The sequence below is a fragment of the Hydra vulgaris genome, chromosome 08, assembly GCF_038396675.1.
Source record: "Hydra vulgaris chromosome 08, alternate assembly HydraT2T_AEP".
NCBI classification, from domain to species: Eukaryota; Metazoa; Cnidaria; class Hydrozoa; order Anthoathecata; family Hydridae; genus Hydra; species Hydra vulgaris.
This window is the reverse complement of record NC_088927.1, coordinates 26,316,821-26,335,026: the sequence shown is the minus strand read 5'-3', so window position 1 is coordinate 26,335,026 and position 18,206 is coordinate 26,316,821. Positions and strand designations below refer to the sequence as shown.

The following is an 18,206-nucleotide window of genomic DNA, read 5'->3' as shown; positions in this document are numbered from 1 at the left end:
ATTATATATATATATATATATTTATATATATATATATATATATAGAACCCTTAGATGTTGTCTGAAAGTTTTTTCCATATTTTGTTGACAAAAAGTAAAAATTAAAATGCAAGACCGGAATTTTTTTTTTTAAATAATGATAGACTGCCTGCCCCAACCAAACCCTCAGTCGATGTAGCAGCACTCCCTTGCGGGTCAGGCTATTTGTCAGTCGATGTAGCAGCACTCCCTTGCGAGTCAGGCTATTTGTCAGTCGATGTAGCAGCACTCCCTTGCGAGTCAGGCTATTTGTCAGTCGATGTAGCAGCACTCCCTTGCGAGTCAGGCTATAAGATAGTCGATGTAGCAACACTCCACGCATGATTTACAGTAAAAAAAATAAAAATAAAAATATTTTATTAAAAAAAATAAAAATAAAAACATTTTATTAAAAAAAATAAAAATAAAAACATTGTTTATATTGTTAAAAACATTCAGAATGTTTTTAAAAACATTCTGGTCAATTAAATTTGCGTTTTTGTGGTTTTTTTTATATAACAATTAATTTGTAATTAAATTAATGGTTTTGACTTTCGTCCAACACGAAAATGTTGGACGAAAGTCAAAAGTAATTAAAAGTGACGTATGTGTTGGCGTAAGAATCACTTTTTTCCTTCCGCTCTTCCTAAAGCCAACAAACTATAGATCTATATATATATATATATATATATATATATATATATATATAGGCACAGATCTAACTATTTTTTATGAGTTAACTTCCAGACATGGAACAGACAAGTTTGCATGTTTATACTTATGTCAAGTAAGGATGATTAGCAAAAAATTGCGATAATTGGAGTCTGGGAAAAAGAAAAAATATTTTATCAACTTGTTGCTCTCTTGTTTGGGGCAGTAGTGGCCAAAATTTTAGGGCTTTCTTTTTTCCAGACTCCAATCATCACAAGTTTTTGCAAATCATTCTTATTTGGCATAAGTATATACATATAAATTTGTGGGTTTTGTTCCATGTCTGGAAGTTAGTTATCTCCAATATTTTTGGTTCCGCCCCTGACATATATACATATATATTTATCCCTTTATTTAAGCAAAAATTGAAAAATGACTTGTTAAATAAATAATCAATATTGCCAAAATCAAAATATAATAAACTGTCAGTTTGATTGAATAGATAATAACATGATAAGAGGTTTGTTTATTAAGTGAGGGTTTTTCCCATTTAATGTAGAGGGTTTTAACGCTCTTCCATTAACTTCCATAATTTACTTTGAATATACGAAAATAAAAAATGACAAGTTGTTCATAAAAAATTCAAAGATGTTCCGTTAAAATTAATGTTTACTACTAATATAATAAAAAATAGTTTTTGTAAAAGATCCACTTCCTTAGCTACTTTTATACAATTTTTTTATACAATAATATTTTTGTGTGCTAACTGTAATGCCAATTATAATAAAGAAACCTGCAGACACTCGGCAACATGGATAAACACCTTAAAACTGATCGACTCATGTATATAAACGTCAATTAATTGCAAAAATTCGTCTAATTGTGATTCTTTTGAAGTTTTGGACCAAATTTAAATTAAAGGTGAAAGAAGTGCTTCACTTTAAATGGGATCCATCACTTAGAAAGAAACTTCTCATTATTAACTAAAAACATGATTAAATTAGATTATAACTTTTTTTTCCATTTATTCAATTACTATTACCTATGAACACCATTAATGTTTAAATATATTTTTTTTAATTTTAAAAATGTTTAAATATTTTTTAGTTATTGCTCCTCTAATTCCATCTGGACGAGCATGGGATTGTATTTCAGGTAAATTTAAGAAATATTTGTTTATTGCAGTCATGCCTCAGCAATTATTAAATTGTATAAATATTGTAGAATAAACAGATTTAGCTTGGGAGGCCATACCATAGCATATAAAAACTGTAATTACTATTTTGAAATTTAGAAAATTTTTACTGCTAAAAAGAAAGTTTTGATCTAAAACATAAAATTAAATTGTATAAAATATTATTTAATCTACTGTGTCTTAAACAGGTGTAACTACAAATAGAAGATAAATGGTTTTTATTTATTTATAAAAGTAGGGTCAGAGGGCCTCTTCAGTTGAGAAGGCTACTCAATTTTATATATAAATATCGGTCTTCTCCGTTTGAAGTTTAATGCCAGTGTATAATAAAGCATTGGCCAAATGGTCATCTTTAGGTTGGCGTGCATGATTTTGAAAATTCATATTTTTCTGCTATTCAAAACAGCAAAAATAATGCTTTGAATAAATGCTAGAAGAAATAATAACAACAACAACAAAATAAAAAACACAGGCAAATGGAACATTTTATTTGAATTCTAGACAAAATACTTAAAATAAAAACGGTATAAAAATGAAAATTAAAAACTTTTTATATAAATATTAGGCAATGGAATTAAAATAAAAGCGGAAAGACAAACGTTTTTCTTAATGAAGTAACTAAAAAAAAACTCAGCAAAAGGTTTCATTTAAATGTAGATAAAGTAATTAAAATAAAAATTGCTAAAAACAAAAAAAAATTTGGCAAATTGAGCGTTTTGTTTGAGTTCTAAATAGTTCAAAAATAAAATATTTTAATGATTTTTTATAAATGTATCTGATGAACAGAAAAAGATTAGTTTCAATTTAAAAAAACGTTTTTATTTTTTTGGCAAGCGCTTTTTTATGTGCTTGCCCAAGTTTTTCGGGCATGTAGGTGAGTGCAAAATGGCTTGAGCGTGAAAGCGCTGGCTAAGTGGAGAAAACTGAAATATATGTATACATATATATAAATTATGTTCGTATATACTTCAAATAGAGTGCTCAATGTTCTTAAAGAACGGAGGAATAATAAATTAGTAAAAACACTTATCTAAATTTTTTCAACAGGGTGTTTCTCTTTCTGTAGGTTTATCAGGAAAAAATTCTGGAAGAAACAGCCTGTCAAAAAAAAGTTAGATAAGAGCCATTCCATATTAGATGAGCCACTTTTTTGGAAATTTTCTGGGACTATTTCAGGTTTTCATGAAATTTACACCCCTTATAGGTTTTATGAAAAATAAGATTCCCCTAAAATTTCAAACCTTTATCTTGAAGCATTCTAAAATTATGGCAATTTGAAAAATAAATGTCTTAGCCTATTTCAAACAATTTGTCTTTTTCAAAAAGACAAGTTGTTTGAAATAGGTTTAGGTATAAATTTTTGTTATATTTTTGTTTTTTAAGCTTTTTCACTCATCACTAGTCGAAAAATAAATAAAAGTTTGAAAAAAAGGTTAGGAACAACTTAGATTAAAGGAAAAATAAAGGAAAATATATTCTGGATATTTTACCCAAACAATTTTTCGGATTTTTAAAATATGACCTGGATGATCTATAAATTTTCGGTCCCACAAATGCCATCACATGGACATTTACCATGAGTTGTTGCAAAAAAATACCACTCTGCACGTATTCCATGGTCTTGAAAATGATGACATAGATTGCTAAGAGTTTTATGATGTAGATGTAGTGTTGCTTGGCTATTATTCCAATGAAATCCTTGGACTGCATCTTGTGCTGTAAAACTATAATTTTCTGCAAAAATAAGCAAAATAATAATTTGGTTTTGTTAAAGATTTTCTTTCTGAATTCGAAGGAATAAGGACCGTGCCTTTGAAATAAAATGGTGTGAGCGCAAGTTTTCAATAATAGAAACAATTTCTTCCAGAAACTCCCCTAGCGAAAGTTCTAAAGTTACCAAACTAATAACATTCTCCTTTTTTAACCACTGTTTATACAGCAGTATATACTTATATCCAAAGCCATGTTGATTAAAGATATCACTTATATACTGTTTTAAGTTTTTTACATTAGGACAGTTATCACAACTATGAATCATACAGCTGTGATTCTCAATGTCACATGCTGTTTTTGATAAAAGTTCTTTACATTCAATGTTACCGGGCACTGCATAAGTAATCAACTTTGAATTTTGGTGTACTTGACAGGCACAAACTGAATGCATTCCAGATGCGCTATCTACTGTTATGCACCATTTTGGAAGAAGCTGACAAAACTTTGAAAATGCTATTTTCTCTTCTGTTTTTAGAAATTCTAAATGTAGCTCTTTTAGATTTACAAGTAATTATCGCTTTTGGATATGCTATTTTTGATCATCGATTTTAACTGAAACAAGTTCTTTCTTACTAGGACATATCCGAGAATATTCGTCACCCAGATAAAAGTTATTGATATTTGTTTTAAGTGCTTGCGATATCTTGTTTCTAGTAACTTTTTTACACTCTCCTAAGATACCTTTAGATGCCTTTAGTTTAGTTTCATTGAAGATACGCTCCTAAAAGCTTAAAGTGTTAAATTTACTGGACACCCGGTTAGTTTTCAGTTCAAAAATAGACTTAATTTTACCATTTTAAGGCTGGAGGCTTTTCTAGGGGGTCTAACTTCTATAATTTTAAATTCAATGTTGCAAAACTTATCAGGAATGATGACTACCACCTTCATTCTCAAAAAATAACATAAGTTTCACATTTGCATGTGTATTTCACTTTCATTTGCTTGATTAATATTGAACTTATTTCTTGAAAGTGTTTTTTTTATAACTTTGAAGTCCAAGATGGCCAAAAATAATTATTTTTGTAAAAATAAATTTTTATTTATTTGAAAGTTGAGGTAGATTACTGCCATCAGATTGATTTTTAAGTATTTAAGATAATTGGTTTTTTATTTATATGGATTTAAAAATGATATATATATATATATATATATATATATATATATATATATATATATATATATATATATATATATATACATATATATACACATACATATATATATATATACACACATACACATATACATACACACATATATATATCATTTTTAAATTGGTTTGAAGTTTTTTATCGAAGGTAAGTTCTGGATCTTTGAATTTTAAAAAATTCAAAGATCCGGAACTTACTTTCGAGAAAAAGTGATGACGTTAAAAATTATTTATTAAAAAGTTTTTTGCTAATGTGTTGATAAATACTTTTTTTTGGAATGTTTAAATAATATGAAACTTATCTTTTAAGTATTATTTAAGATATGTAAACACTTAGCCCTTAAAGATCACTTTATTTTGACTATTTCTCCTAAAAATCTAGTTTAATTTAATTTATAAACTCTTTTTAAGTAGGTATTAAAATACTTTTCTTTTTTATAGAAGAGTGCCTGTTAAAAATTTTCTTTTCAAGTACTTGAGATATTCTGAAATACACAATAAGTCTTTTTTATTCCCGGATCTCTCCGGAAATGTTTTCAAAATATTTTTCTGGATTTTTTTCCGAATGATATTGGAAAAAATTGTTACGGATATTTTAAACATGACCAGGATAATCTATGTTTGAAAGTTTTAAAATATTTTGGAAAATTCTTGGATCTTCTGAGTAAGTCAAAGTGTTTGGGAATATTTTAGAGTTATTTAATGCGACTCAAGAAGTTTTGTTGTCCCAATCACAGAAGTAAAGTTTTTGTGAAACAACAGCTCTTTTCTATTTGTTGTTGGCAAAACAAGTCAAAAATAAAATAAGTTAGGAAAATACACTTTTATCTTAAGAAGAAAAAAGGAAATTATCTGTTACATAGTGTTACATAATACTTTAATGTTTGAGCTGAGCTTTTTTATTTGTATTTTTACTTTTTTTAATACATTTTTTATATTTTATTTTATGTTTCTATATTCATAATATATTATATTATTATATTTACAGAGGTATATTCTATATTCATATTATAGTTCTATATTCATATTATATTATATTATTATATTTACAGAGGTAGTAGTGTAGTGGCAGAGCACTGGCTTCATAAGCGAGAAGTTCCGAGTTCGATCCCCACCACATCCCTGGTAGTACCGCGCTCAACTTGTTTCTTCGCGCAGCGTCCTTGTTCGTCAAGGTTCATGTTTCGGACTTATAGAGTTAAGAGAGGGTTATATCCACAATTAAGTAGCCTCCTTGTCTGTAGTGGCCTTCTTGGCCTTGGGGATGTGAATTAACATAAAAAAATATATATTATTATGATGAATGTTAAATTATTATGTTATGAAAAGTTATGCACTATAGCATAATTTTAATAATGGCATAATTTTGATTTTTAGTAGGGAAAAAATAATCCAGTATATAAAGTGAAAATTTGTTTAAAATATTGAGCAAGACAAAAATGATTTAAAATAGTTTACTATGTCAGGAAACATATATAAACATTGATAACCATATTATCTTTTTTTTACATCATCTGGAAACTAACTTTAATTATAATATTTTTTTAGGTTTCAAGTAGGTAAACTACTATTAGGTAGATAAATAGTAAAAAATAGGTGTTTGCATACATTAAGTACTCATTTTATATGTTTTTTGTATGTTTTTATTCCGCTTATTGAATTCAAATAAAAAATAAAATGTTGTTATGTTAAAGGTCTTTCAGCAAAAGAATATGTTGATTCTGACAGAGCAATATTATCAAGTCATTTGGAACAAAGAATAAAAGATTACCACTGTATGGTTATTCAGCATAACAGATCTATAGAAGAGAAGAACAATGTTGAAAAAAAGCTAATGGCAGCTCAGTTAAAAATAGATCAACTTCAAAAGTCTATGGAACAGCTTAAGGTATTTTGCAAATATGATTAGTTACATATTGTGTTGTTTTTAATTTTTGGTTTAAAAACTTTGCCAGTTTTCTGCAATTACATTGTTACATTAGTTACAATTGGAAAAGATTATCATGAAATTTATGAACAGAGCCGTCCTTAGAAAAGTGGACTGGACTGGAGCAAAACATTTTTGCGAGGCCTCCTTGAACAATGATTGAATTTGGGGAGGGGTATGGAATACTCTGTTAGAAAAATTAAAATTGTTGAATTCTTGGCATCAAGTCTTCGAGAGCTATATTCAGGGTTAGTCAATTAATTCCCAAAGGTCATCTTTAAATACGTATGCAGGTATGGGGAGAAGGTCACTCTAAAGCAGCCAGTGCATACAAAGGAAAGGGTGGACAATTTTTTGTTTGAATTTTTTTCATGTATAGTCCGGGAAATCAGATAAAAAAGCTTTGGTTTTTTTGTTAATGTAGTAGTCTATCTATTGGAAGTAATATGTTACTGTGGCTTTGATATTGAATAAAAACAATGAAATATCGCGTAATTTTATTTATTTTGTAGCTGTTCTCAAAAATTTGAGTTTATTTCAAATCAAGTTTTCACATTTAAATTATTATTAAAAAAGTATTCATCTTAAGAATTAAGTAAAAAAAATTTTTTCTATAGATTTTTATTTAACTTATTACTAAAGTTTTTTACTAAAATATTAATAACTCTGTCATTGTAAGTTATTACTAAAATATTAGTAAATCTGTCGTTGTAAGTTATTACTAAAATATTAGTAAATCTGTCGTTGTAAGTTATTACTAAAATATTAGTAACTCTGTTGTTGTAAGTTATTACTAAAATATTAGTAAATCTGTCGTTGTAAGTTATTACTTAAATATTGATTTTTCAAAATTCTATTAAGTTTTAATTTTATAACTTAAATTTTATATTCTCATTTGAATGACCATGTTTTGAAAATAGTAAACATTCTGATCTATCTGTTAGCAGTAATGACTTCATAACTTTCCATTCATTGTTTGTACAAAACAGAAAACTGCTTTCTAAATAAACTGAACACGCAATTTAATTATTATCAAGTAAATTATTTTTTATATACTTAATTTTATACTTAATAAAGATATAATAGACTTAAATTATATTTTTATACTAATATAATATATATTAGTGTAAGTATATATCTATATATTATATATATTGTATATATATGTATATATATATATATATATATATATATATATATATATATATATATATATATATATATATATATATATATTTATATATATAATATATATTTACCCAGGTCACTGAATTTTTGCTGACAACGATTAAAAGTTATTAAAAGAGTTGGGGGGGGGGGGGAGTTGCTTAATAAGTTTGGGGTGTGTGGGAAAATTTTTCAAAAATTATTTAACGCTCCCCCCCCTCCCTTTTATTATGGACTCAAGAGTAATATAGTTTATAAAGTTATAATGAAATTCTTTAATGAAATTTTTTAACTTTGAGTTTTTTATTTTTAACATTTGTTTTAAGTCATTTAAACTTTTAATTTTAATTCTTTTTAACTTATAAACACTCATTAGGTATGCATAATATATATATAAGATTTATTTGCCTTTACTGGCTTCACTTTACTTCTTAAAATTACTATAATTTACAAATGTAAAAAGTTGCTAAAAATGGGCGCCATGTGCGCTCATGAATTTTCTAGTGTATATATATATATATATATATATATATATATATATATATATATATATATATATATATATATATATATATATATATATATATATATGCATACAACCCTCAGATTTAGGGTCGGCATTCGGCAATGCCAACCTAACTGCTGACCTAAAAGTGTTTGAGGTCGGCAAAAATTGCCGACCTCATTTCAATGGTAAGACCTTTATATCAAAATTTTTTTGCCGACCTCTAAAAGATTGAGGTCGCCAAATTATTGCTGAACTCAATTTTGCTAATTCCATTAATTTTAAAGGGTTGTATATATATATACTTATATAGACATAATCTATAAATAACTTATATGCTGACATAATTGGTAGAAATGTTTTTATTACACCAGTAAAAACCAGGTCATGGAGGCATGAAACTGAAAAAAAAGATTTTTTCTTTTGTTGTTTGTGGGCACGCTTCCTTAAGTTTTAATAAACAAAACATATAACAAATATAATAATAAACAGTAGAATTCTGTTAACTCGGACTCTGAAGAGATTTATATTTTGAATATTTCTGTTATAGTTCTAATTTTAAGTTTTGTTTAGCTTCAGCTTTTTTAATTAATAGACTTTATTATAATTTTGACCAATTTGAAGATATCTGTAAAAATATTTAGTTTGTTAAATTTTATTTGACACTAAAGTATTTGATATTCTAACGTTTTGAATTTTGTTTGATGTTTTTGAATTTTAAATTTAATAGTCATTTTTTTTTTATTTAAACATCTTCGCTTCCAACAGCCACTAATTAAAGTTGGAAGTTACTGAAAGAGAAAAGATGATGATTGTAGAGCAAGGTAACGGTTGACAGACGACTTAAAAGATTGCAAATTATATGAGTCAGGAAAGCAAGATGAAGGAAGCGAATTCCAAAGAGCTGATGTTCGAGGAAAAAAACTAGACGAATAAGCGTTTTTGGAGCACTGAGGAACAGTCACAGAAAAAGGATGACACTTAATTGAATGACGAGAAACACAAGAATGAATTATAGTAGATGGCACGAGAGACGCTAGCTCGTTAGAGCAGTGCCCATTATTGTATTTGTAGAAAAGAGAAAGAGAAGCAACATTACAACGATGTGATAATGGTTGAAGGTTGGCTGCAAGAGCAGGTCCAACTATGTTTACAACGCATTTTTGCACCTTGTCTAAAAGAGAAAGGGCATCATTAGAGGATCTGCCCCAGATATGGCAACAATATTCCATACAAGGCCAGATTTGAGATTTATAGAGATAGAGAATAGAATCCAAAGTAAGAAAGTGACTAGCTCAATAAAGAGATGCAACCTTAGCAGATGCTAATTTTGCAACTGATTTGATATATGGTTTCCAAGAAAGATTGGAAGTAAGAGTTAATCCTAGAAGATGAAGAGTAGGTGACTCATCGAGTACATCACCGTTCATAAATATAGGAAGATCTAAATTATTGCGATAACGATTGGCTGAAAAAAATTGAGTTTTATCTGAATTAAAGTTCACCAGCCACTGTGAGCCCCATGCTGTAGCAGAAGTAAGATCCTTTTCAAGCTCAAATGCCCCCTCCAAGCAATCAGAGGGTGTTGGTTTTTTATCACGACAAGAATAAATGGTAGTATCATCAGCAAACAATGCCACCTTAGATGTGAGAATATCTGGAAGATCGTTAATGTAAATTAAAAAGAGTATAGGGCCAAGGATAAAACCTTGAGGAATCCCTGAAGTTACAGAATAAGAAGAAGAGTGTTGTCCATTGAGGACAACTTTTATGCTACAATTGGAAAGGAAGGATTCGATGATCTTAAAGATGTTGCTGGATACACCATAAGAAGAAAGCTTATGGAGAAGACCAGCATGCCAAACTTTATCAAAAGCTTTTGAAATGTCGAGAGCGATGGCCTTAACCTCTCCACCTTTATCTAATGCACAATAAAACCTGTCAGTTATTACTGTTAACAAATCAGCTGTAGAACGAAAAGATCGAAATCCATATTGATGGTCAGAAAGAGGGTGGTTAGATTCAGAAATTAAGTGTTTGTTAATTAAAGATTCAAAAACCTTGCTTATGATAGGAAGAAGACTAATAGGACGGTAGTTAGACGAATCAGATCGCTCTCCAGAATTTTTGAAGATAGGGATAACAGATGCCGCTTTCCAGCCGGCTGGAAAGCAAGACTCTGATAAGCACTTGTTGAATAGTTTTGAGAGTATAGACGACAGCTCCGGAGAACACTTCTGCAAGACAATAACAGGTATGTTGTCCGGGCCACAAGCTGTAGAAGAGTCTAGGCAGGTAATCACTTTAGATACAGATGCTGGAGTGATAAGAATGTCAAGCAATGGATCAACCTGTTTGTTGCCAATATCAGGTAGAAAGCAACTAGTGGAATCAAGAGATAATATTGTTGAAAAGTTTTTAGCAAACAATTCAGCTTTGTCTTTAGGTGAGGTGACAAAGTCTGAACCATACAAGAGAGGTGGAATTAAAGATTTGCCCTTATTAATGATATTATTAAAGATTCTCCAGAAGTCACGAGAGCCTAATTTTTGAGATGAGATACGAGATTTCATGACCTGAGAATAGCGGGTTTTGGCGTTAGACAAAACCTTTTTACAATCGTTTCTAGCAGTAATAAACAGACGCCTGTTTTCTGGAGAATTGTTTTGCTGATAAATATGGAAGTAATGGTTTCGATTGGCTATCGCAGCAGCACAGTGTGAGGAAAACCATGGAGAGAGTGAGGCTTGACCATGAATCATCGAGAGGGAATAAAAGATTCCATTGCAGCCTGAATCCATGAAGTTATGTAAGAAGCACATTTAATGACAGGAAGACGAAAGATTTCTACCCAATGGCCATCACGAAGGAAATTACGGAAAGAATCCCAGTCAGCTTTACTGTAGTTGTATGAGGTTCGATAATAGGGGGATTTAGGTGATGAAGAAGAATGAGATATTAGTTTTAGAGAGATCAAACTGTGATCAGAAGCACCTAAGGGTGAATGAGGAGAAACTGAGCACTGACTAGGATCAGAAACAAGACATAAGTCGAGTAGAGAAGGTAAATGATTCGGGTTGTCTGGAAAGCGAGTTGGAAAGTTGACTATTTGAGTTAGGGATTGAGAAAGGCAAAAGTTGTGGGTTTTAATGCCTGCAGAGTCACTGACACTAGAGCCAAGCCATTTAGTGTGGTGAGCATTAAAGTCACCGACAACAACTATATTAGCTGATGGATAAAGAGAGAGGGCTTGGTCAATATGATCAGAAATAACATCAAAAAGAGTGCAGTCTTGAGATGAAGGAGAGCGATATAGAACAAAGAGAAAGGCAATAGAGTGAAGTGGTGCTAAACGAAAGCACATGAAAGAATAGTCTGTGGATTCAAACCTAGTTTCACGACAAACAGGTGAATTCTTACGAATGTAAATGCCCAGGCCAAGCATGTGACTATTGGAGTCTTTACGAATCAGAGGAAGATAACCATCAACACTAAGATCACAAGATGAGACAGCCGAACTCAAATTAGTCTCACAAAGAGCAAGTAGGTCTGGTGAACTTTGCAAGAGATAAGACTCAACAGAAGAAAAGTTACTTCGAAGACCACGAATATTAGTGAATGATCGGTTTAGAGAACTTGGTGATGATGATGGTTTTTTGTGTTTTATAGTTTTTGGTACTTTATTCATTTTTAAATTAGATTGAAGAACTTGACTCAAAGCATAGATAGTACTCAGAACACCGTTTAATAGCCCAAGCAATTGTCTCATTACTACTAATAAACCCTAAGCCGTAACAAAGGGCTCCAAATGTGGCCTCCGCAATGCACACCAAAAGTACAAACAGGGACACCATCCATGCGCAACATGGCACTGTTAATACTTTGATATTTTTCAGCTGTTGATGGAATCAGCTTCTCTGAGAGCTTCCACAGAGTTCGGGAAACCTGACTACCAGCCGGCCTCAGAACCATAAAACTGAGTTTTAGAGCTGTACCCTCATTAGGAGATAACAGAATGAGTTGCCTAGTCATAAAAACAGAGACACAAGCAAAACCCATGCATTGAGTCAAGAAGATCCAGCATTCAACATCCTAAACTGGAAACAATGTATTAAAAATACATCTGCGCCACCCTAATAGATGAAGAAGGGGTGCGAGGCTGGTCAACATATAGAATCTGTTTACCCCTTAAGTCTTTGCCTAGGAGGCCTTCTACAAGACAGTAGCCGGGTGCATTTAACATCTGCCCATAATGATTATTTTTATTGAGACACTTTCTCTAGCCTTTACTCAACCAAGAGCCCCAAGGCAGGGGGTGTTTTAAATCGGAGTTGGCATCTCCTAGCCTTTGCCTAAAAAGGCGTATCCTACAAGGCAGCAGGACATGAAGCAGATTGTACTGGGTTACATGTTACCAGTAGCAGGATAACCTGATCTGACAGTAAATGTTATTTTTAAATATATTAAATATTTATAAATAGAATTTGATCGAATCTGTACAAAATTGAAGCTATTAACGATTTTTTAGTTTAATAAATTGTTATAAATAAAGTATTGCGCTAGATATTTAATTTTTAAGCATTTAAAGTTTTTGTTGCATGTTTTGATATTTTATTACATAGACTTTTACGCAATTCAAAGTAAAATTCCTTGTTCAGCAATGTTTTTGTCAAATGGACCCAAAAAAACTGTGTGAGTTAACGAATGGTTTGACTTAACCAGGGTGCGATTAAGGGATAATAAGATAAAGTTCAATGGGTATTAAAAAAAACGTCACGCTGAATTTAACTTTCAAATAGAAATAAATCATTAGCTCTATTTCACTGAAATTTTAATTTATGCGTGATGTACTTTATAGCGAATATAACTTCATTGGTATTATTTAAGTATTATTTAACAATATGCAAACTCTCTACTGTTTAATTAAACATATTTTGACTTCAGCAAAAAAAAATTTTAAAATATTTTCTATAAAATCAACTTATAAATTTCTCCTTTGCAAGTTCTTCAGTGTGATTTTTTACTCTCAAAACAAAATTAGCGAGCACTATTTGTTGCGCGCGGAATACCAGGCATATTACAGCCTGGTATTCTGCTTTACAGGTGTGTTTCTTGTACACGGATCGATCCCTCCCGCTTCATCACAAGGCCTGTATTAGTCATTTTTCAAACCTTTTCAAGCACTGTGCTGCAGTATCTGCAATACCAAAAAAATACTCCTTTTTAAACATTTGCTTGGCGGTTTCTGCTGTAGGATCATCTTCTCCCTCGCACTCAACAGTACTCAAACATTCTTCTTTTCTTTCTCTGCCTGACTTCTTTGAAATTTGGCTCTACACCCTAAGTTTCACTAAGCTCTGAGCTACCAATGTTGCTGCCATCAAATCTTCAGCTCTAAATTTCTGAAAAAACTGAACTAACCCTTGAAGTAACTGTGACACAACTCCAAGGTGCATTTTTTGAACACTGTTCAAAAAATGCACCTTGGAGTTAAACACTGTTTACTGCACCTTGGAGCTAACAATGTTTACTGCAAACAGTATATCATACCAAATACATAGGGCTAGTAAAGACTTACAACTACTTATTCCATTCATAACTGATCATATTTCACTATTGGCTTTTCACGTTTTTGGCTTTTGGTTCTTTAATGAACTGAACTAGTTCAACTAATGTAGTATAAACTTTTTTCACTTTCAAGAGAATTTGCATTCATACCATCTTTTACAAATCCTATAACCAAGGATATCTGCTCCTTGCGACTAAGGTCAGATGTACAGTCTAGCATTACTGAGAAATATTTAGCTGCTTTTAAATCTGCAGCATTCTTAGGTTTTACCTTTTCAGACAGCAGCCTTATTATTTTGTTTTAATTGTTGCCTCTTTGTAGTGGTCATGAATTTCAGGCAATTGAATTTGCCTAACATGCTCTTGAATAACGAGGTTGAAATTTGCTAACATTTCGATCAGTCCCAAAACAGCAAAATATTCGTATATTTTGCTGTTTTGGGACTTTGAAATTGGTATTGGTATTGGTATTAGATTCATGATGATAAATTAAGTGTTTGTTAATTAAATATTCAAAAACCTTGCTTATAATAGGATTAAGACTAATGGGACGGTAGTAAGACGTATCAGATTGTTCTCCAAAATTTTAAAAAAATAGGGATAACAGATGCCACTTTCCAGCATGCCGGAAAACAAGACTCTGGTAAGCACTTGTTAAATAGTTTTAAAAGTATAGACGACAGTTCTGGAGAACATTTCTGCAAGACTGCAACAGGTATGTTGTCCGGACCACAAGCTATAGGAGAGTCTAAGCAGGAAATCACTTTAGATACAGAAGCTGGAGTGATACGAAAGTCATGGAATGGATCAACCTGTTTGTCAGCTATATCAGGTAAAACGCAACTAGTGGAATGAAGAGATGATATTGATAAAAAGTTCTTAACAAACAATTCAGCTTTGTCTTTAGGTGAGGTGACAAAGTCTGAACCATACAAGAGAGGAATAACAGATTTGCCCTTATTATTAATACTGTTAAAGATTCTCCAGAAGTCATGAGAGCCTAATTTTTGATATGAAATAGGAGATTTCATGACCCGAGAATAGGAGGTTTTGGCGTTAGACAAAACCTTTTTACTATGGTTTCTAGCAATAGTAAACAGATTTCTGTTTTTTGTTGATAAATATTATCTATAAACAAAAACTAGACATCTGTTTTGCTGATAGATATGAAAGTAATGGTTAAAATTGGAAATTGCAACAGCACAATGGGAGGTAAACCAAGGAGAAGAGTGAGGCTTAACTTGGAATTGTCAAGAGGAAATGAAAGATTCCATGCCAGCTTGAATCCAAGAAGTTATGTAAAAAGCACATTTATCAGTAGGAAGGTGAAAGATTTCTAGGAAAGGGGCATCACAAAGAAAATCATGAAATGAGTCCCAGTCAGCATTAAGGCAGTTGTAGGAAGTACAATGGTAGGGGGAATTGGATGATAAAGAAGAGTGAGATAATAGTTTTAGGGAGATCTAACTGTGATCAGAAGTACATAATGGTGAATGTGTAGAAACTGAGCACTGACTAGGATCAGAAACAAGACATAAGTTGAGTAGAGAAGGTAAATGATTCGGGTTGTCTCGAAAGCTAGTTGGAAAGTTAGCTATTCGAGTTAGAGATTAAGGAAGGCAAAAGTTGTGGGCCTTAATGCCATCAGAGTTGCTGACACTAGAGCCAAGCTATTCAGTGTGATGAGCATTAAATTCAACAACAACAATAATATTGGCTGATGGATAAAGAGAGAGGGCTTGGTCAATCTGATCAGTAATAACATGAAGGAGATATGAATAAGATGAAGGAGAGCGAGAACAAAGAGAAAGGCGATAGAGTGAAGTGGTGCTAAATGAAGGCACATGAAAGAATAATCAGTGGATTCAAACGTAGTTTCTTGACAAAACGGTGAGTTCTTACAAATGTAAATTGATTATGATGGTGATGATCATCATCATCATGTTGATCGTAATGATGTTTATAAATGCGTGTATATACAAAATCAAACAAAAATTTTGAAGAAAAAAAGTACTTTAGGATGTATAAATGTTTATGCAACCCCGGTCGCAAACCCGGCCTCGGCCACGGCTATATTTTATCAAATCTGGCCCTGGTCAAATATCAACCCCGGTCGTTTACTAACTGTGTATTAACAACAGTTGTCTATTGTTTTGTGGCTGCAGGTTATTTTTTTTATGTAACCTGGCCTTTTTTGTCTCGCGAAACCCAATTTGTTTTCAAATAGTTTTCAAATAAGTCCAAAGTGACTTGAGTAGTTAATTTGCCATTGATGGCAAAGTTTTTGTAAAGTTGGACTATCAATATTTAATTTAATCTGCAAAGTAAGTAACTTATTACTGACAACTAATCTTTTGTTTGCCTTTTTTACTGTGTTGCGCTTTGCATCAGCAAAACTGATAAAAATTGCACATCAGCAGAATTGTCAAACAAAAAATTGAGTTTTTTATTTGACTGTTTCTCGGGAACTTTTGAAATTTATGGCGCCTAATGCCCAGTTGTTAATATTACTATTTGAAAAATCCAAGTTAAAATAGTCTAAAACTTTGAATCACAGATTTATATATATATATATATATATATATATATATATATATATATATATATATATATATATATATATATATATATATATATATATATATATATATATATATATATATATATATATATATATATATATATACATATATATATATATATATATATATATATATACATATATATATATATATATATATATATATATATATATATATATATATATATATATATATATATGTATATATATATATGTATATATATATATATATATATACATATATATATATATATATATATATATATATATATATATATATATATATGTATATATATATATATATGTATATATATATATGTATATATATATATATATATATATATATATATATATGTATGTATGTATATATATATATATCTAATATAGCATATTTTTTTGCTTATCTAAATCGATACCGCTTTTTTAGAAAAAGAAGAAAACGAAGAATAATAAATAAAAAGATTGCTGCCCCATTCCAAACCCTCAGTCAATGTAGCAGCACTCCACTGCGAGTCAGGCTATTTTTCAGTCGGTGTATGTACTGAAGCCCCCGGCAGCAGGCTATTTCAGTATGACGCCACACTGTTCACCAAAATCAGCAGTATAAGATATATATATATATATATATATATATATATATATATATATATATATATATATATATATATATATATATATATATATATATATATAACAGGTTATAACTTAAAAATGGTAATGACTTTGAAAGGGCATATCTCCCTTAGTACATAAGATAAAAACTTAATTTAAAAAAGGAAAAAGTAGTATTTTAGGTGGGTAATTTATTTACATATTAATTTTTTTCAATCACACCATTGCGCTTTACATAATCTAAATGGCACTGAGTTGACTCAGAAAGGTGCTATACAAGAGATTTTTTCATTTTAGAAAGACATTACTTTATTCTGTTGTGCAATTTATCAGCTTTCCAATTATTCTCATACACTTTTTCTTTGAGAAAACTCCAAAAATCCTTTATCGGATGACATTCAGACACATTTGCATCTTCTCTTTTGACAAAAATGACCTTTTTTTCATTCATGTGGTTTTGTACAGATTTTGCGTAATGAGATGTGCCAGATCAGGCCAAAATATGTATTCCTCATCAGAATGATACTTTTTGATAGATGGAATTAGTCTGTTCTTGATAGAATCAATTTTGTAGACTTCTTGGTTGATTGCAAAGCCAGTTTCTCTGAATATTGGCAAATATATTCCTTTATCGGAAAAGCAAATCCAAACGAGTAATTTCTTTTCATATTTTGCAGAGGGTTGAATTTGACACTTGTTGGTGTTTGAGAAACATCACTTGAATAATATCATTTCCATTAATCGAAGAGTGGTTAAATGTGAATTATGACTCGTCGTCAAGGATTTATGATTTATTGGTGGAAATTCAATACAACCGACCATACTTTGTTTGAACTGTCTCTATTTGTTCACAAGATCTTAATGAAATTTTCTTCTTCTTCTTTGGCCTGATTAAGGACTTTGTTTTTAATGTTTTGCTGAAATATACTTGAGTGCACTTAAATTTCCAAGCTGCCTGTGTTGCGATATGCTGTCTCTGTGGTCAAACATTGTTTTAAGTCTTTCAATTTTCCTTTTTGTTATTATTTTAGCAATCCTACCACTTCCAGGGACTTTCTG

The 18,206-nt window shown here is 30.6% G+C and overlaps 1 protein-coding gene across 3 annotated transcripts in view; it reads left to right on the top strand.

Annotated features, from left to right (window-relative positions):
- LOC105844181 (coiled-coil domain-containing protein 30) overlaps window positions 1-18,206 on the top strand; it is a 129,287-nt gene that overhangs the window by 19,043 nt on the left and 92,038 nt on the right. For all 3 annotated transcript variants that reach the window (XM_065803323.1, XM_065803324.1, XM_065803322.1), the window contains exons 3-4: window positions 1,777-1,824; window positions 6,482-6,675. In XM_065803323.1, the coding sequence (XP_065659395.1) occupies window positions 1,777-1,824; window positions 6,482-6,675 (242 nt within the window). The remainder of the gene's footprint in view (window positions 1-1,776; window positions 1,825-6,481; window positions 6,676-18,206) is intronic.